This window comes from Scardinius erythrophthalmus (assembly GCF_964197995.2).
Source record: "Scardinius erythrophthalmus genome assembly, chromosome: 14".
NCBI lineage: Eukaryota > Metazoa > Chordata > Actinopteri > Cypriniformes > Leuciscidae > Scardinius > Scardinius erythrophthalmus.
The window spans coordinates 26,912,825-26,934,857 of record NC_138234.1 but is presented as its reverse complement, the minus strand read 5'-3'; the positions used below and the strand labels follow the sequence as shown (position 1 = coordinate 26,934,857).

Here is a 22,033-nt window from a genome sequence, read left to right as displayed (position 1 = left end):
AATAATGGTTTTACCTTTAGTAACTCCGCCTCATGAGCACTTTTTACTGAAATCATACTTGTCAGAAATCACATACTGTACTACATTTTGTTTCAAACTTACTTCGTAACCATTAATGTTTGTAACCATTTGTAACCATTGGGATGTTCTGTAAAGTTTGTTAGCAACAGTAACCGGGGGGGCGGGGCTGAGCAAAGGATCAACTCCAAAGTTTTAGTTGTTTCTTTCTTGCATATTAAAACTTCAGCATAGGCTGGTCTTTCTAAAAGCTTTGCTAAAGCTGTTCTTCATCTGCTTTTGCTGTGTGATAGTCACCGCCAATTTAGCATTTAAGTCCACTTTATCTTATCTGTCTTTACAGTGAACGGTCCACGTAACCTGATTCATTCTCTTTTTATTTGCCGTTTTCATCTTCCTCACTCTTTCCCCCTCCAACCTCAGATCTGTTCTAAGAAGTGAGGAGTTTGATGTGGTGCTGTATATCTGCCAGCGCTGACCTGTGTATGAGTGCAGGAGGGGGCCGCTGACCGAGGGGCCCGTTTGAGCCATTATCAGACCCAACCATCAGTCTCAACTCAAGTTTCAGCCATCCCCCACCTCCCTCTTTACACTCCATCCACCTCCTTTTTTCTACCTTCCTCCTCGTTGTGAACCCCTGCAACCCTGACCCTGTATTATCAACGCCAGCTTTTTTTAAATAAATAAAATTCCTCTTCGTCTTTTCCCGTTTCCCCCACTGAGCGCTCTATAATGGGAACCACATTAGACATGCTGCTGCGTTTAGTTCATAAGTGATTTAAGGTTCCTTTTGTATAGCGTCCATTGGGACAGTTTCTGTGTTCTGTGACAGACATCCACACAAATGTGCTACGAATGAACTGCATGTTCTGCTCCAGAAAAATTATTGTCTTTGTCTTCATTTCATCTCAAACTCTTGGTTTTGGATTCGATTTATTCTCTGGAGTTAGAGCTCTCGCTAAAGTCCTCATATAAGCCCAGTCTAATTGAAGATTAGAATCTCTCCCCCCCCCTTCTTTTTTTTAACCAATGTCTCGATTTTTTTCACCCATCACCCCACAATGAAACGAGCCAAATGGGAAAACCTACGAGATACATACACGATAAAAATGTATTCTCGATCAGCGACACCTATCGTGCAGGCTTGAATTACCTGAAAGGCAATCAATAGGTTTCCATTTAGTGTGAAAGCTCCGTTCGTCTGCTTTTCGCTTAGCTTTATCGTGTCGCGCTCAGTGTGAAAGTGCTTAAGTGTGTGGTAAGTGCGCTGTATGAACATGATGATTATATTGTAGTTCTAGATTAAATGTGAGCATGCATTTACTCATTTCACTTGCACAAAAATAGATTCAATATAGTATATAAGGAATGTTGTAGCTTAATTTTGTTCAATTTGTAGATAATCCCTGAAAAATTCTCAAAATGTTTGCATTCATTTAAAGCCTCAGAAAAAGTTTGATTAAATTATAGCTTTGCGGTCATGCTGTTACAAAATACAAGCATAAAGTTTCAGTGGGGAATAACAGTCAGAGAAGAGTGTTTTTTCCATTTTATTTTCTCAACAGACGTCACATTTTTCTTCCAAAGAGTACACATTTTAACATCCAAAAAAAGAAGACTTGGCTTTGCACACAACAAAAGAGAGCAGCAACAACAAGCATCCCAAAGTAAGCATGGGACTTGAAAGCGGTTTTGAAAATGTTTCAAATATTTGAAGCCCCTCATGCTGTGTAAAGCTGTTCCTCTTTCCAGTTCAAATGTTTGGATGTGCTAGACGCTGACATCTTCAGCGCACATACTGCATACGTTCACAAATATCTGAGGCGCAGGGCTAAAAAAGAGGCTGCTGAGAGTGGGGAGAATTTGACAATTGACCTTTCCTCACTTTGGATTAGAGTACTGGCTCCATTTCCCTTAACACAACTTTACTGCACTGATAATGCTCATAAATATGCAATTCCACAATGACACATTTGGCTTGAACACTTTCATGCTTTCACAGAAAAAAACAATCTCCTTGCACATAGGTTTTTTATATTTATTTCTAAATTAAAAGGTTATTGAAGATTCAGTTAAAAGCTGAAGCAACTAATTTTGCTAAACAAAGATTTTTGTCATTGTATTTTTATTTTATTTTTCAGTACCCTAGTATTTATCAAAGTACCATCGTATTACCATATGATACCATCATTGTACTATAGTACAGTTTTGTAAGTCTTTATAATCTGGAATAAACTGCGTTCAGCTCAGCAACATGTACAAAAAACCACCTGGCTTTGAAGTCTTACCCTAGTTTGTCTGTGTTTGGGGCCCATGCAGTCTGAATTATGACTAGAGGACATTTTTAGAAAGCTGGCACGTCAAAAAACAGCTTTGTTAAAAGCGTTTGTTATCCATCTCCTTATATAGTACTAGTCTGTTTGTTAATGTGTGGAATTTGTTTGAGGTCAAAAATGGCTGTGGTTGTTTATAGTCTTGCAAAGTGTTTCTTTGTCAAATGTTTGCAGGACGGACACTTCACACATGTAAAGTGAATTTGTTTTAATTAAGAAGTAAAAGCATTTTTACTTGTTGCACAAGTGTGAGGAGAAATAATGCTTGCTACAGTTTCATGTTTAAAAGTCAATACAAACACAACAACTAAACACAAAAAAGGACAGAAATGGCACTTAAAGGAAAAGGAAAATTCTGTAATTTACTATCCCTAATGTCTTTCAAAGCCTGTGTGACATTCTTTCTGCAAACGGTACTTTTGTCTTCCATGGAAGAAAATCATACAGGTTTGGAACGACATAAGAGTGAGTAAATAGCAGAAAAGAATTTATACTTTTGGTGAAATATTCCTTTAAAAATACAAAAATATAATAACATAACTTTAACAAAACAGCGTAAACTAGACAAGGTAAGAAAATGTCTCTTCATTATGTTTTTTTCACAGCAAATCTCCTGTGCAGGACAGATGGGGTAGAGGGTCAGAGGGATGCTTTGATGCTGTATAAAACCTGTTTGAAGCATCTTTTAAGAGGCTGATCACTTTCAGCTTCTTTAGGCACCTCACAGTCCCAGTGTTTCTGATCAGTGCAATTTTTTTTCTGGACAAAAAAAAAGTCCAGGCGTCCAGGCAAGATCTTTTGACTCCTGTCTACCACTTCCAGAGCCAGCTACACAATTAATGAGCTACCTCTAAAGCGACCTGTTTTCCAGCCTAGCAATACTTTGCTCATTCATGTCTAGCCCCTTCTTAGAGTGAAATTCTCATTAGAGGCTGATTTGCATGGTTATAAAAGGCGCTTAAATTGTATCTGTAAAAAAATGTCAATTGCAAATGCAGCTGGTTTAAATACTGGCAGTCAGTTAAAGCGTTTGGCTGGGATGCGCTAAAATGTTCACCAACCCACCAGAGTCTATCTAGTGTCTGCATCGCACCTGCCTGCAGGAGTCATGGAGCACATTGCCCTCTGTGGGCTGGAGGTATGAATCCTAATATGGCTTTTACACGTACAAAGGTTTTGTAGAAGCTACATTGTTGTTGGCTGGACACTGTCCTTGTATTAAAGGTGCCTCATATTCCAAGCTGTTTTGCGTTACAGATGAGCAAGGGGTGATGTCGGGTTGTTTTGGATGTGTCAGCCCATTCTCTGGACTGGTTTTCACTCCCTCCAACTCCAGAGGAGATGTCTCATGTAAGTCCATATCTACTTGATCCTTGGATTTCCTCCTGCGGCGGATGACCACAACAGTAGCTACGATGGCAGCAACCATCACCACCGCCACAGCTACTACAATGGGTATGAGAGAGGAAGAAGGTTCGATCCTGTTAGGGCTGGGCTCGTGGGGGGAGGGCGGGATCCCTGCTGTGCGAGCCTCCATGCAGGCACTAACTGAGACATGGACAGGTTCTCCCAGAGGGCTAGCACATACAGAATAGGTGCTATTTGGCTGTAAGCCTCTAAGCGTGTACTCTGGGTAAGTTGGAGGCACATTCAGCTGTAGTGGCCGCCGGTCGGGGCCTGACAAATTTCGGTAAGTCAGACGAATTCCACGGATGTGTGGTCTTGTGTGGATGTAACGGTGAAGGTCTAATGAAATGGAAGTGCTGGTTATGTGAAGAGAGCTGATTGTGTTGGGCTGGACTGTAGCAATGGTCTCGATAGAAACTCTAGGTGAAGGCAGGGGAAGCAGAGCTTCATTTTTAATCTCACAGTAGAGTCCTGACATTGAAGGCGGGCACAGGCAAACCACCCCGTTTGAGTCAAATTTGCATGTTCCCCCATTTAGACAGATACTTGGAGGGCACATAATGTCCTCTTCTTCAGAATTTTCTATGATGCTTCTGGGCAAGGCAGTGGTCTGGGAAAGAGGGAAGCTGTCTATGTCTACTGACGGCATCTCACTTGGTGGTGCCGGGGGAATGGCATGTGTTGTGCCTAATGGTGTTGTGGAGTTTGTGGGCTTGCTCGTAGTACTACTTGTCCCTGCACTTGTTAACTCAATGGTTGTTGTGGGACAGCCAAAATCTTTATGCTCCAACTTTGCCAAAACCTTTCCTGAGTTTATTAGCGGAAAGTGGCAACGAGTCTCCTCCATCCTCAACAGCTCAACATTTGAATCCTTTAACCATACTGGGAACCAGGCCAGTGGGCAGAGGCAGTTAAAGGGGTTTTCAGCTGCGGTGAGCTTCTCAAGTTTGGGGAAAGAGTTGAAGAAGCCCTCGGGGAAGCCTTGCAAGGAAAGGTTGCTCAAATCAAGCTCTAGCAAGTTAACCATATTTTGGAAGTCTTCTTGTTTTAGGGATCCCAAGGGATTCCCAGTTAAATTGAGATTTCGCAGGCCTCCCATTGCCTTCAGTGTAGGTTGTATCTCTACAAGCAGGTTCTGTGAAACATCCAGAACATGTAGGTTCGCCAGGCTCCTTAGCAGCTCCTCGTCCAGACTGGTCAGCTTCAATCCAGCTATTTTAAGAGACTCAAGGTGTGGTGTCTGTAAATCTTCAGGTCCAAGGGGTGGGATACTATTATAACTAAGGTCCAAGTGGAGCAGTCTGGGCAGTCGCAGAGCTGGCAGCACACTAATCTTATTGCCCTGAAGCTTCAGCTCCAGTAGATTCTCCAGTCCCTCAAAAGCAGCTGGGTGAATGCTTTGGATGAGGTTGCTGTAGAGATACAGCCTTTCCAGGTTGACCAGTCCAGTGAAACTGTCTTTGGAAATTTGAGTAATGCGGTTTGAGGAGAGATCCAGGTTGAGTAGAGAGGAGAGTGAGCTAAACACCCTATCAGGGATTTCACTGAGGGCATTCTGACTCAAGTCCAGCATTCCAAGCTCGCTAAGCTCTACAAAGTCCTGCTGTTGCAAGGTGTTGATGTTGTTCTGAAAGACATAGAGGTTCTTTGTGGAGGATGGCAGGCCACGAGGCATGTAGATCAAGTACTGCTGGACACAGAAGATGGAGCTACCGGAGCTGCAAGAGCAGTTTTGAGGACATCTGCTGCTCAGAGATCCACACAGTAAGTGAAACAAAATGAGATGAGACAGGGGAGATAATGGCCGCATTGTCGGTCAGCGTCTGGCCTTCGTGATTGAAACCTGAAATAGAAAAAACAGAAACCCAATGTCAAAACTAAAATCTTTTTACTGTATAAGTTTACACATTTTTGGGCCTTTCACAGGGGTGTCTGATCCTGCTCCTGGTGGGTCACTGTCCTGCAAAGTTTAGCGCCAACCCTAATTAAACACACCTGAAACAGCTTACCAAAGTTTTCACAACCTCAAAGGCAAACTTTCAATCTGGTGTGCAGTTTGGAGCTAAACACTGCAGGATATGGAGCAGGATTGGACATCCCATGGCCGGCCTATGCAGTTCATTGTAATATTGACATTTCATTGTTTGATGTTCAGTCTTTTAAAGACATTTTTGTTCGCTTCTGTCTGCTATACCATGTTGGTTCTTTTGTTAGGGTCTTTTGTAGGTCCTCAAGCAAAACCAGTTTTTAACAATTGCTTTGCATGACTTATACAAACAGAAACAGGCAAGTTTTAGGCTTTTGTCACGTCTTTGAAACTTCATCCCTACACAAAGAAAACAAGAACCACAGTAGGGCACAGTAATGTTGACTAACTAATTGTTGTGATGACCAGAATTGATCCAATCAAACTTTGATAATTAGGTTGCACAATTATTGCAGGTAAGAAAAAACAAGTTGGTCTAAAATGCTGTGGCAGAAATCACCCATTAACTACATTATTGTATTGCTCATTAATAACTAGAAATATTCAGTAAACGTGTCAGAATGGCCACTTGTGCTTTCTCAGTAAAAATGAATAAATGGGTTCATAACTTCCCTGATGATTTGTGCACTATAATTGAACCTTGTTTGGTGGTCTGGCTGATGAACTTTTATCGTTATTTTCCTGCATTTTCTGAGATCATCTTACAATGGCTGTGGTAAATGGCCCAGTTGACCAAATGTCTGTTGACCTGCCTTGCATTTAGTTTCACTCTTTCCACTGTTTGCTTAATGAGTTCATCCCAGAGAGTTTAGACCTCATCCCCGAATGTGTCCTTAGAGGAGCCCACCCAGTTTCTCAACTCTTCATTGACAACTAAGAATGTCTGAATATAAGTAGCTATTTAAAAGTGAAAAAATAAATCATTACTAGCTTAAGCGGCAGAAGGCCTTGTAGTGATTTTAAGCCTCTTAATTTTCAATAAAAGTCCTTGTGTAATTTTGTCTAATTGTTCAATAATCTCTCAGATGTCTTTGATTTGGTGAACAAAGGGCTAACCAAGCCTCCCATCTTCTCCTCTGCTGAGGTAACAATGTGTATGTTTGTGAGTACAAAGAATAGTTTACTGTTCCAACAAGAGTCCTGATCGCTAAAGGGCCAGACTATTGAGGGAGATGAACAACCATTCGTTTGGAAGGTACACTCACTCTTTTCATCCTTTTTTCCCCCTGTCCAAGTTCCCTCTTGTGAGCCTCTTTTTCTCGCATCAACCATTTATCTTTTTTTCTCTGCCCTTTCTTTCCCTCTTCCCCTTGAAGGACAATGTCTTAGCTATTAGAAAGGCTTGTGATTATATTTGCTCATAGTCTTGTGATTTATATGCTTACTCTGTTTGTTTTAATCTGATCTGATAATGTTTCCGTTGAAGAGGACTGTTTGACTCAGTTGCGTCGTTGTGGAACATGACATCTTCTTATTGGCTGGTTCAAGCTATAGTCATTGGCTGGTCAGCCAGGCATCACTTTCCAAACATCAGCTTTCTGTAGCTGGTAAAATATACAGTATCTACCAGTAAAGTGTCAACTGGGACCAGCTAGAAACCAGCTACCTTGTTTCTGAAAGTGAACACCTACTTCACCTTGTGTTTAGCTGATGTGACATTCAAATTGGCTTAATTAGTTGAATCATAATTATTCAACCATTTCATCTTAGTCTGATAATCCTTTGATTTCCCGCTCCGTCTTATTTTATGTATATTTAGTTTTGATATTTTACCAACTGTGTTTTAGCTGTAGGTTTTCCATATTTATTGTATGTATAGCTTTGTCCTTCACTTTTTTTTTTCTTTTTTTTTGGCTCTCTGTTCCATCTTCCCTCTTGCTAAACACTGTGTTTGGACTCTCTGTAGGTTGCCTGAATTTTGACAGAAACTAGAGACACCATTTCATTAAAGTGGGTTGATACCTTTCATTTTGTCCTCCTTCCATTCTCCCTTTTTTTTCTCTGGCATATGCACAATCCCACCGGCACGGCAGGAATTTTGCAATAACCCTAAAAATCCATCTTCATCACAGGGAGCTATGGGGCTTCCAGAGGGTTTGACATTTCTTTCTCTCACTATCGCTTTATTTGTTTCAGGGTTCATGCACTTGTCTGCCAAACTTCTATCACAACTAATTGCGTGAAAACAGGTTTGACAAGGGTGGCATGAGGAGCAGAATGCGGTCACAGGTGAAGCAGAGCTGAATGCCACCAAAACACCTTTTGTTCCCTTCATTGCTCACACATCAAAGTGATTAAATCTTAATCATTGATTAATATTACTTGCCTATAATTTACAGCATGCTTTTTATAAAGGGAGCGTTGGGGATGTGTACTTAAAAGTTCACCCAAAAATTAAAACTGTCATCAGAATTTTCCCTTCACTTTTCTTCACAAAATAAAGAAATGTTGAAAATAGTCAATGAAAATCGTTTTGGACCCCACTGAACTGCATTGTACAGACAAAACATTTCAAACATTCTTGATGACATGAGGGTCAGTAAATGATAACTGGACTTTCATTTTTGGGTGAACTATCTCTTTAACAAAGTCATTCTGATTATGACACTTTTTTTAATCTCACACAAGAACGGCATGCTTACACACACCTAAAAATGAACACACAGGTATTACTCCAACACACACAGACACACACTCCCTCTGGGTTTGGCTCAGCTTCATTTTATCTATAAGCCATTAATGATGAATAAATGCCAAGCCGAATGAGAAAAAAACAAACAAACAAAACAAGTGTGTGTGCGTGCGTGTGTGTGTGCGTGCGTGCGTAGAGTAATTTGTTAATATAATCACGAGGAGAGATCAGAGACAGTGAAAGACAGTTATTAGGGAACTAACTAAAATAAGTGGTGCTACTATCTAGAATAGATATAGTGTTACGGAAGCTTAGTTGTTTCATTTTTATTGTAGCATTGGGAAGTGTGACTCATGGTCTTTTTAAAATAAATTTGAAATATTTAGCTAAATACTGCTGTTCATCAGTTTTTTGGACTAAATTGAAATTAGGGTTTTGATACTTTTATTACTTGTATTGATATAAATGTAGCCTCTTTGATTAATACAGGAAAATAGTAAATACTGATAGTTATGTTTTCAAAGATATTGCCCCCTTTTTAATTTTGAATGTATTTAGTAACTCATGTTCATAGACAAGTGTAGACAACTATTTATGTTAATAGATATTTAGCTACACCAAAGGCTACATTTAGCAACATTTTTTGTTAGCTTGTAGTGTAGCTAACTATTTTTGTTAGATAATTAGCTACACCACACGCTACTGACAAAAATATTTATATTTTTAATAGCTTACAGTGTAGCTAATTATTTCTGTTATTAGATTATAGTGTGGTTAAATATTTTTCTTAGGTAACTGCTTAATGTTAGTAGTTTGCAGTGTAGGCGTAATCAACTTCTTATTCCTAGTAGTTTGTAGTTTAGCTAACAGCTAATTTGTAGCTAACTGCTTATTTTTAGTAGCTTAGTGTAGCTAATTACTTTTTTGTTAATAGTGTAGCTTGTAGTGTAGTAATTACAATTTTCTAAATAGTAGCTTGACTGTTTTAGGTAAGTTGACCTATTTTAAATGAGTTTCAATATGTGTGAAACACACATAGTTTAACATTTACTAGTGCAGACAGAGGTGTAAGTGTGTGTTTCTTTGAATAACAATAATACTGTCCTGAAATTACTCACAGCCACGCACACATATAGACACACACAGTTAAATACACATTTCCGTCAGCAACTCCTGAGTACAGCTGGATTGTGTTACCCAGAATGCATTGGGCCGGTCTCTCCGGGTGACAGCGAGATCCCATTAAGTAACTGTTTTGCGATTAGGGTAGGGGGAGGATAGCAGAGAGGAAGCCAAAAGTGAAACAGGCATCTGCACTTAAATGTGGATTCAATGTGGAGTGTGTACACGCCCGTAAGCGACTGTTTGTGTTTACGCATGCTTGAGTCAAGCTCATGAGCATGTGGCTGATTTAAAATAAAATATGAAACAGATTAATCTGGGTAACTGTGATTTACCTCATGCTTCACTTCAACCACAACAGAAGCTTCTAAAACAGAGCCAAAGCCAATTCGACTAGCACTAAAAAGCTTCAGTATCTTCATTGTTTCTCCCTTAGACATCAATGAGATTAAATGATCAAATTGAGACTTTTGCTTGCTTCCATTTTTTTATGAGCAAAAAACAATAGGAATGTCACCTCACCAACAATATCCCTATGCTCAGATTAATAAGGATTTCTGCAATCTCAATATGAGTATTTCTTATCCAGTTCTTCCAAGATTAAATTATCTGAGCTGTGCTATCCACATTCATGCTACATGCTACACTGTATGTACAATTTTCAGCATTTGCAACCTTTTTTTTATTTTATTTTTTTTATTTTATCCATTTGGAATTGATTGGATCATAAAAATTGCCATTACATTCAGTGCCATTACATTCAGTACCATAGCAACTCTTGGCTATTTTTCATTTTTAGCATTACCCAATAGCATGCACATCCTGACAATAGCTATGTTTACATCCAAAGTTTGAAAATTTTAATTGGAAAATAGCATGAAACATTTGCGAATCAAGCAGCGTTTCCATCCCATGTGTTCAGAGAACAGAATCGTCACATCCTGGAAATTGCCGCAAAATATCTGTAATAAAAATGGCAGTTGCTGAAATCAGGGAAGAAACTGTGAGTCTTATCGAGGGATTTATTTGGCAAATGTATTTCTATCGTAGTTTATGCGCATGTCTTCAAATTGGATGCTATTTTTTTTTATTTCATATGCACTTTGGCATTTCCATAAAGAGTGTTTTTTCTGCAATATCCCAAAATGTGCACAAAAAATAGGTGGATGGAAACATTGCTATTTTCTGACATCAGCAGATAAAGAAAGTTATTTCATATATATATATATATATATATATATATATATATATATATATATATATATATATATATATATATATATATATATATACAGTGCTATGCATAAGTTTAGACACCCATGCTAAAGTTGACTAAAAAGAGGAATAAAAAAATCATCTTTTGGAAATTAAACTTAATGCCTTAATTAAAAAAATTAGGAAAAATCCAACCTTTAAGGAAACCAATTTTCTTTGTGAATGAATAATGTATCGTAAATAAATAAATGTTCTTCCTTAAAATACAGGGTGCATAAGTCTGGACACCCCTATGTTAAATTCCCATAGAGGCAGGCAGATTTTTATTTTTAAAGGCCAGTTACTTCATAGATCCAGGATACTATGCATCCTGATAAAGTTTCCTTGGCCTCTGGAATTAAAATAGCCGCACATCATCACATAGCCTTCACCATACCTAGAGATTGGCATGGTTTTATTTCAGTTAGCCTAATAGCTGGTTTGATTTGCATTGAGAGATGATCTTATGGAAAGTACTCCATGCCAATCTCTAGGTATGGTGAAGGCTATGTTATGATGTGGGGCTATTTTAATTCCAAAGGCCAAGGGAACTTTATCAGGATGCATAGTATCCTAAAAAAAATAAAAATAAATAAATAAATAAATAAAAATCTGCCTGCCTCTATGGGAATTTAACATAGGGGTGTCCAAACTTATGTATAGTAATATAATTACATAGTAAAACAATTACTATATTGTCTTGTATTATACAAATTATGTATTATTTTGTTTGCCAATTTTGTTGAATTTTGTTATATATATATATATATATATATATATATATATATATACATATTTTTTTTAATAATATAATAGATTTATAATTAATTTATATTATCTTATGTATAAATTACATTCATATAATTATATTGATGAAAAAACTACATCACAAATAAAGTTCTTTGAGGTCAAAGAAACTATAAATCAATATGCTTAAATATAGGGCCCTATTTTAACGATCTGAAACGCAAGTATCAAGCGCAAAACGCAAGTAACTTTGTGGGCGGGTCTTGGGCGCTGTTGCTATTATACTGGCGGGATAAATGACTCTTGCGCCCGACGCAAATCTAAAATGTGTTGGTCTGAAGTAGCTTCATTATTCATAGGTGTGGTTTGGGCGTAATGTGAAATAAACCAATCAGAGCGTCATCTCACATTCCCTTTAAGAGCAGGCGCGCTTGTTCTAAAGCGGATTCCTATTATAACAGCGGATTTGCCAGGTGCACGCCAGCAGCGGTTCACAGCCGAGGAGACCGACGTTCTCGTCAGGGACGTTGGGGATGGAGAAACACACCCAAATTAACTTCGGTTAAACAGGCGTATGATAATTTGGGTAAATGTGTAAGCTAGATGTATGCTAGATGTATCTATCTATCTATCGTAATAATGTATGATTTGCAAAAATGATAACTGCTGCGTCTGTGTAGATGAGAGAATCAAAGTGCATTCGCGTTGTGCACACGCTACATTGATTATGGCCCTTAAAATAGCATATAAATAACATGCGCAACGCGCCACTGACTTTAAACTGTTTTTTTTTCCGGCCAGTGGCGGAATTGTTTTCTAAACCTGCAAAATAGCATGAGGGAACGTTTGCGCTGGAGTTGCGCAAGTGTATTTCTTAGTTAACCGATGTGCGTCTGTGGAGGGAAAAGTCCGCTTTGCGCGGGTGCAAAATAGGAATGATACATGTGTCAGTGTACAAAGTCAATTGCGCTGGGTGCAAGATTGGGCCCATAATCTCCAAAGAACCAACCTAAATACACTACACGTTCCTTAACAAGAGGAGAGTTAGAAGTGGGAAGACTTAAACTTCTGCAATAAATAAATAAATAAAAACAAAAAAGATCCTTCATTTTCAAATACAGTGTAATTAATCAATGTTACAATGACAAGAACCCAAATTTTAGGTTTAGATTTATTTGTAATTATTATTAACCATAATTATGTCCTCCGGACAAACACACCCTCAAAAACAACACAAAAGACACTAAAAAGGTGGCGAGTGTCTAAAACCAGACTAGGTGCAATAAAGGTATAACGTCCTCCCCCGAATTTGCCCAGGGGCTCAGGCAGTTCAAGTTACAATCTACTCCGTGTGCGTGTGCACACCTGCTAGCCATGCACATCGCTGGAGACACCGCATTTCTGTGTGAAACATGAGAAACTTAACAAGACAAAAGACCAAAGTAGACCAACTTACACATGCCTCTGACACACGCCAGCCTGGCATATACTGTTACAAAGGCTATCTATCGATCCATCCATCCATCCATCCGTCCATCCATCCAATACAGATGTAAAAACTATGAGTGGTCAACTTTAGCATTTCTGGTACGAGAAGTATTTTACAATGGGTGTGTTTAAGACAGATGTCATTTTGGTGTTCTTAGCATCCTTTTGTGCTGCACATATTTTTCTGAAGGGCTGCATTTGAAAGAAGAGTGTGTTTGTGACCGGATTAGCCGTACTATGCTGCTGCTATGACTAGCATGTTGTCAAGTGGCATAATCTGCAGCCATAGCATTGTGTGTGCATGATTCATATTCACTTTTGAAGTGCATATGATAACAAAAAAAAAAACCTCAAAATACAGAACGGACAACCGTATCCTGCTGCTATGTGAACGTGACCTTAGAATTCTCGCTAAAATTGTACCAATAAAATGTGCAATTAATCATTTATCTGTTTACTATAAAGGGGAAACGTTTGTGATTAATGAAGAGAGAGAGGCAAAGAACTGTTTGTTCTTGTCTATACATGTCTCTTTCCCTCTCTGCAGGGTTAGTTGGTTCAGGACAGGTTCCTAGTATTTTAAGCTCTGTTTTTTTTGGCTTACTTTCAGACCAAATCGGTGTGTAATAGAGTGAAACATAACAGCTTTCACGTCTATCAAAGAAAAACAAACACACACACGCACACCATATGAACATATTTATCTGGCTAAGGTGAACATTGTACACCTGTTGAAGCAGCAAGTTATTCAAGTTAGCACGTACTTTTGTTATTCGTTGTGCTACGCAACACATAATGGGTGTCAAAAAAATTGAAAAACATTGTTGGCCATAGATCTTAATTCCATGACTCATATGCAGCCAAGTACACAGATTTTAAGCGCAAGTGTCAGTGTTTAAAACTGGTTTGCAGTCAAAACATTCAGCAGACCTTATCACACGTTTACTCCCATTTGGTGTAAACGTGTGATAAGTGTGATAAACGTGTGATAAAACAGGTGATTGGAAAACCATACCATTCTTTGCTACCATACATCAAATTAATTTAAATCTAAAAATGAATTGAATCTGAACCTCAAGTCGAACGTGAATTGAATTGAACCCATGGAGAGAAAAAAAAAGAAATGAGAGTAAACTCAAAATGTGTGAATGTCAATGAGAAGTGAACTAAACTAAATTAATCGATGTGAAAAATTGCATGAAAACAATTCAATTAATTGGATAATATGAATTGAATTGAACGAGTGAGAGAAAACTTGTTTGGAAAACGTTTGCATGGAAAACAGTCATGCCAATTAAATAAGTACATTTGAATTAATTTGAATTTGCATAAGAATTAAATGTGAACATGAATTGAACTGAGCTGGACAGAGAGAAAAACGAAATGAGATCGGAGTAAACCATAAAAATGATTGCATGGAAAACATTCATTTGAATTTCAATGAGAAGTGAATTGAACTGAATTAAGTGATAAAAACTACTGCATAAAAAAACACGGGTAAATAAAATTCATTTGAATTTGAATTGGATCTGAACATGAATTGAATTGAGCAAGTGGGAGAAAAAATATTTTCAATAAACAAAATCGAAATGAAAGCGTTTTAATTTGAATATAATGAATGTAAATGACAAGTGAATTGAACGCTCTTAAAAATAAAGGTTCTTTACTGAGAATCAGGGGTTCCACGAAGAACCTTTAACATCCATGGAACCTTTATTGCACAAATGGTTCTTTTAAGAACTGTTCAATTGAAGGTTCTTTGAGGAACCAAAAATGGTTCTACTATGGCATCACTGCAAAAACCCCATTAAGGAACCTTTATTTTATGAGTGAACTAAATTAAATGGAGTAAAATGACTCATGCAAATTAAGTACATAGAATTAATCTAATTTCTGAACATGAAATAAATGTGCATGAAGTTTAAAGTGATTAAATTGAATGGAGCGCAAGAGAGAGAGAACTCTGGGCTGGGACATGCTGGAACAACTCGCGCCCCGCCGCCCCCTTCTTGCCCCGCAGGGGGTGTCCTGTCTTCTGACCAGCTGTGTCAGCTTGAGTGTTTTCTGTGTCAGGAACTCTAAAGACTTCAGTCTGTCAGACCAGACCAAATCTCAAAGCACATTTTGCACAATTTCTTGGCCATAAATCAAATAATCACATTTGTGACACTGAACATGTGATCTCCTTTGTTGAAAAGGTCAGATATTCATGCAACTCAAGCAAGACTGTCTTTAAAGCAGACTTAAAATCGAAATACTCTGTTCAGAGCTCAACACCTAATAACGTAGCGAATCTATTTGCAACCGACAGCCCATTAAAACAAATAAACGAATGTCAGTTCACCTTCAGTGATGACGAGGTATGCTGGAACAAAGCCAAATCGGTTTCTTTGCCTGCCTGTCCCGGCCTGTTTGTACCGCGGTGACATTGAGGCCCTCTTGGAGTACGTTTACCTCCTCCGAATGACGTAGCTCTTGCTTGTAATGTGTAGACATGGTTTAAAGGGTAACTAAACCCTAAACCAACTTTTTTTAGTTAATGATCTGTAAGAATGGGGCTTTATTAGTGCTGTTCATTGATTCGAGTAACTTTTTTGACATTTGGGTATAAAGTGTTTTAATTCTACAATATATGGTGTAAAAACGTCTGAGTGCTGCCCTCTTCAGGTTGAACGGTGGCTACTGCAGTCGAATTTTCCTATTGGATGTTGCGGTACTGCGTGACGTAAGCGGTACTGCGTGACGTAGGCAGGTTCCAGCTCACCACGCCCTCCCTTGGTACGAGCTACCACGCCCTTGGATGAGCTAGCGTAGATTTATCTGTATTTAGTACAGTGGTAGGTGTAGTACAGTCTATGGTGTAGTGTTGCTGGGTGCAACAGCACTGCTGGACTGCATAGCTTTCCAGCAGACTTGGAAATTAGGCGCCAGTGTTTGCATGCACTTGGCCTGGAAGACCGTGAGTGTAAAACCTGCATTTTACGCGGAATTGCTTTTCCAACGCAATAGAGGTGGAAATGGGCTTCTCCACACAGCTCGCGCTGAACAGCGACGCAGTGCCAAACGCTGCTCCTCGATCCTGCATGGACTCCACCACCGCAGCGGCGTCTTGATGTGAGTGATCATATATATTTTAATCACAATTTATGGTTAGGCTAAAGTTAATCCTCTGGGGTCGACAAACGTGTCGGCGCATTTTGCTGGATTTTTTCACATAGCAGCGGCAAAATATGAATATGCATATAGAAAGCGCGCGCTATTGACATCAACTCGATAAAACTCATCAGATGCATATTTACGTCGTCTTGCGACCCTGTGAGCAAACTCTCCATTTTAGACAGTCTGACAGCAGGACTCTCAGGTGCACTCCTCCGGCTCACGGTTCGTCCCCTCTATCTCCGCTGGGGTCTGCCCACTTTTCTAGCATTTTTCAAATATTGCCAGTGGGTGGAGTCAGGCTCTGACCAGGGGTTTAGTTACCCTTTAAGCGTGGCTGAAGTAACTAAATACTAGGGAAGTTCTCCATCAATCTCCAGCATACTACTTTGTTTGTGTACTGTTGCAGCTCACTGAAAAGCAATGAAAGACAGTGTGCACAATGTGTATGTGTTTTAGAGGCTTATCTGATCCCATCCTGGCAGTCTGCTGATGAATTTGCTCTAAGACAGTTCAATTGTGTCACTGATTGATTTGTAATGCATTAGTGACCTCAGTGTAACTCTTTCAAGTTGCTTCTATTACTTTGCTGTGTGAATATGCACATTGATTAGCTAATCATCATAACATATATCAGTTACAACTTAAAGGGATAGGCCACCCACCCTAAAATGAACATTCTGTCATTTACTCAACAGGGCTCTCAAGTCTCACGCATTGGGCGTGAGACACACGCAATTCAACCAGTTCACACGCTCACACGCCACACCGTGTATTTCTCACGCTGAAAAGGCAATGCCAACCAAGTTGTCCTGCGAGCTTTATATATAACGTTGTATACGAGGCGCAGGCACACAAAGTGAAGTTTCCTGCCGCCAGCACGTATCTCAGCACGTATTGCGTTTGTTACAAGGCAACACAGATGCGCGAACACACGGAAGTTGACGGAACATTCTCGGCCACCGGACGTTCGTTACTAGGTTACCAACAACATTGCGCGAACACACGTCGTAATGGAGAAGGTAAGTTGGAAGAAAGCTCGTCTAACGTTTTTAGGCTAGAACATTTAATATATAGCCCATCGTTTACATTATTATTAATGCAGTTAAAAACTCTACAACTACTCTGCAACCAGGCCAGAAGCTTTGGCTCAGTTTGGCTAGCTTACGTTTTCTTAAACTAAGGGAATGTTAGTGGGTATGGGAAGGAATGAAGATGTATTTCTTCATTTTATTTTAAATACATTTAAATTTGTTTATTTTATTTTAAATTCTATATTATACTGTATTAATAGTCTTTCTAGTTACATTAGGCTATGTATTAAAGCAGAGTGCTCTGGGTAATATTTTATATCCTGTCAAAACATACATTAAAGGGTTACTTCAGGATTTAGCATTAAGCTTTGTATTAGTAGAAAACCTGTAGTATTTTCGAATTACCATGCTTTCCCCCCTCATATCCCCCTGAGAGGAGAGATTTATGTATTTTTTGTCTGGAAAAAATCCTCCGATGACGCAAAAATCGTCATTTTGCGTCATCGGAGGATTTTCTGGCCAGAGGCTAAAGACTACAGCCAGTAGATGGCGTTGTTCCGCATGTTTTCAACCCGCCCATAGAGGGTGGGATCTCACTCACAGAATGTACACAGTATCAGCCGTCTTTCTTTGGAAGCTAAGCTAGCATGCTCTTGTTCTGTGGAGAAAGCTGAATAGTAGGAGAAAGCTGAGTAAGTAGGGGTTACCATCTTCCTTTTCCCGGACTTGTCCGGCGGGCGAGACTGTTAAAAATGTCCGGGATTCGGCTTTTGCGTTCTGCGGTCGCCATTCATTGTTTACATGCACACCTCTCGTTTCAATCTAACTGAATTAATTCCGATCGGTGAATCTGACTGTAGTGTTTACATGAACGCTAAACAAGTGATCGGTTGATGTGCGTTTTAACATTGCTAAGAAAATCTCCGCTCCTCCGTGAGAGATGCGATACCCGGCGCGTCTCAATAATGACGCCACCGGCCTCGCGCCGTTCTCCCGCGGCCGTCAGCCTCGTCCTGCTCGCCACAATAAACATGATGAATAGCGACTGTAGAACGCAAAAGCCGAATCCCGGACATTTTGGGTCTCTAAATCCCTGGCAAACTCATCACTTACTTAGGCTAGCCTTGTTTTCAACTGTGCTCTCTAACCGGTAGGCGTGGCCTCCTAAGGCAGCGAAGCAAGTGCATTCTGGGAGTTGTTGTCTTTCATCCACATAAGCCAAAAATACATTTTCTGGCTTTTCTCAGTCTAGAAAGCTCCAAATTCAAAAATTTCTCCACATTTCTTCTACTTAAATGACCTATTTTAAATACACATTCATCTTCCCAGAGGTGAAGTATCCCTTTAATCATTGCCATTGCATTTGTATTTTTCAAACACAAAACACATTTCATAAGCTGGACACACACACACACACACACACACACACACACACACACACACACACACACACACACCTTAATAATACTCTAATATGTCATTTGTTCACAATGTCCCATGCACCACACAATAAATAATTACCGGTATACCATTTTGACTAGACATTCAAAATGCAAAAAGATTTGTTTTTCCAAACTGTTTGGAGCAATTTGTTATATTTTTGTAATTTTTGTATAACTTATTTGTAATTTTGAAATATAACATTAAAGAGTATATTTGATGTGATCAATTGCTCTGTCATTTATCAGATTTACCAATTGTTATAATTTCAATTTGGGCTGGTTAATTATGAACAATGGGTAAAATTGGGGGGCGGGGACATATGGGGGCGTGGCTTCATTAGGGCTCCTCCCCTTACCGCATGTGATCTCACTCCAAGCTTTTGGTAAAACGCCTCGGTTACGACTGTAACCTCGGTTCCCTGAAGAGGGAACGAGCGTTGCGTCGATTGACGCTATGGGAACGCTTTGCGTGATGACGTCTTGAAGCACATGTAAAATCAGTCCAATGGTGTGGCGGGACGTCAGAGGCGGGTGACGTCACGTACCAGGAAGCTATAAAAGCCGGCCTGAAGCAGGAAACAACAGCTTAGTAAAGTCTGAAGTCGTGCTGACAGGCATGAAGGAGATATGGCAGGGTGACGCAACGCTCGTTCCCTCTTCAGGGAACCGAGGTTACAGTCGTAACCGAGGCGTTCCCTTTCAAGGGAACTCGCGTTGCGTCGATTGACGCTATGGGAACGTCTATACCAACGCCTCCATAGCTACAAATGTCTGTCCTGTGTGAAATCTAATAGAGCAGCACTAGGATGACAAAACATGAGACCCTGAAGCAGAGTCTAGATCCAAAGAGTAAAACCTGACGAAAGTGTGCGGTGAGGACCAGCCTGCCGCATCACAGACATCCTGTAGTGAAACTCCTGAAATAAGGGCCTTAGAGGCCGCCATACTCCTTGTAGAGTGCGACCGGACAGCCAAAGGAGAAGGCTGCCCAGCCGCCTCATGAGCAAGTGAGATAGCCTCGACCACCCACTTGCTCATTCTTTGCTTAGACACCGGACCTCCCTTGTTAGGGGAGCCAAAGCAAACAAATAACTGATCACTTCTACGCCACAGGGAGCTCTGTGGACATAGGCGTCTAACGCCCGAACTGGGCAAAGCAAATTATTAGCCTCCTGGTCCGCATTCTGGAAGGGAGGAGGACAAAAGGCCTCCAAGTGCCACGAAGGAAACGAGATACCAGAGGGTCCTTCCCCACAGACATTCCACCCAAAGGAATGTGGTAAGCACCTATGGCCGCCACATAAACCTTTAAAGTGGACGGGGTCAGACCTGCAGTGAACCGGTCCTGCAGGAACTCCAGCACTGTACCAATTGGGCAGTGAACTGGGTCCAACCGACGGTCACTACACCAAGAAGTGAATACTCTCCACTTCAGGGCATAAAGTTTCCTCGTGGAGGGAGCTCTGGACTGTAGAATGGTCTCAACAACCTCAGTTGAGAGACCTGACTCTATGAGCTGGGCCCCCTCAGAGGCCAAGCCCACAAGTTCCACAGTTCTGGGCGGGGGTGAAGTATCGAGCCCCCTGCTTGGGACAGAAGGTCCCTCCTGACAGGTAACTCCAGAGGAGGCCCGTCGAGGAGGGACACAAGGTCGGGAAACCATACTCTGCCCGGCCAGCGCGGGGCTATAAGAAGCAGGCAAACCCGGTCCCTGCGAACCCTCTCCAGAACTCCCGGGAGCAGAGCAACTGGGGGAAAGGTGTACAGACGTAGCCTCGGCCACGCCTGTACCATAGCATCCAGTCCGAGAGGAGCTGGATGCGTGAGGGAGAACCAAAGTGGACAGTGAGACGTCTCTCGAGACGCAAACAGATCCAGTTGTGCTTGGCAAAAACTCCCTCCATATCAGCTCCACCACCTCGGGGTGGAGCCTCCATTCCCCGGGCCTCAGCCCCTGTCTCGACAGAGTGTCTGCCCTGAGATCTGTGATAAAGCTCCTCAGAGCCCGGAAGACAGCTAACATCTCTAGGCGAATGATATGCCAGGAACGATGATGGTCTTCCCACAGACCTTGAGCTGAGCGACCCTCCAGGATCGCTCCCCAACCCGTGAGGGAAGCATCCGTCGTTAGCAGTCTGCGACGACAAGAAGCTCCCAACACTGGGCCCTGGGACAGGAACCACGGTTTCTTCCACATAACCAAGGCACGTAAGCATCGCCGCGTGACCTTGATCGTGCGAAATGGGTTGCCCCTCTGGGAAAACCCCCTGGTCCTGAGCCACCACTGCAGGGGCCTCATGTGCAGCAGTCCAAAAGGTATCACGTTGGAAGCTGCCACCATGAGACCCAACAGTCTCTGGAACTGTTTGACAGTGAGTAGCTGGCCTAGCTTTACACTTTTCACAGCTGCAAGGATGGACTCTATACGTGGCGGTGACAGGCGCGCCTGCATCGACACTGAGTCCCAAACCACGCCTAAGAAAGTGGTTCTCTGGAGTGGAGAAAGCACACTCTTCTTGGCGTTCAGCCGTAACCCCAGCTCTTTCATGTGGGCGAGAACAACATCTCGATGTTGAACCGCCAACTGATGCGACTGAGCTAAAATCAACCAATCGTCGATGTAGTTCATGATGCGAATACCCTGGAGGCGCAGCGGCGCCAGAGCTGCATCCATGCATTTCGTGAAAGTGCGGGGTGATAAAGCTAGGCCGAATGGAAGAACACGATATTGGTATGCTTTGCCCCCGAAAGCAAACCTCAGGAACTTCCAATGACACGGACGGATGGAAATATGGACTCGTTCAGAACTCGAAGATCTAAAATGGGACGCAATCCCCCGTCCTTTTCCGGAACTATGAAGTACCGGCTGTAAAACCCGGTTTCCCTGTTGGAGGGGGGTACATATTCTATGGCCCCCTTCTCTAACAGAGTGTTTACTTCCTGTTCCATAACCAGAACCTGCTCGGGGGCCACCACAGAGGGCAGAACCCCCATAAACCGAGGTGGGCGTTTTTTGAACTGAATCTGATACCCTTTTTCCACGGTCTGCAGGACCCAACGAGAAACATTTGACAGTAGCTTCCACGCTGTCAAAGATTCTACTAGAGGTACCAGCCTCTCGAGACTGGTTTCTGGATTTTGTTGTTGTTGAGCAGTCAATTCGTCGCCCTGTAACGGCGCACCGGCAGGGAACGATCGAACAGACTGCTCTAACACCCTCCTCGGAGGGGGCGGGCATCCCGAGGCCACTACGTTTCCGGGTGGTCCTTGAGATATGTGCTCGCCGGAGACCGCTGCGCCCTGTAACACCGGAGGCGGCAGGGTTAGCAGAACGGTCCCCTGAGGGTACCGAAGAGAGGCGGGCACCGTAAAAGAGGTGTTAACCGCTCTACTTCGGGGGGGACTACCCTCAT

General features: G+C 41.4%; 1 protein-coding gene across 1 annotated transcript in view; it reads right to left on the bottom strand.

Annotated features, from left to right (window-relative positions):
- Window positions 1-1,551: 1,551 nt before the first annotated feature.
- vasna (vasorin a) overlaps window positions 1,552-22,033 on the bottom strand; it is a 29,536-nt gene continuing 9,054 nt past the window's right edge. The window contains exon 2 of the mRNA XM_081383869.1: window positions 1,552-5,601. Coding sequence (XP_081239995.1) covers window positions 3,511-5,568 — 2,058 coding nt within the window. The 5' untranslated portion in view covers window positions 5,569-5,601 and the 3' untranslated portion in view covers window positions 1,552-3,510. The remainder of the gene's footprint in view (window positions 5,602-22,033) is intronic.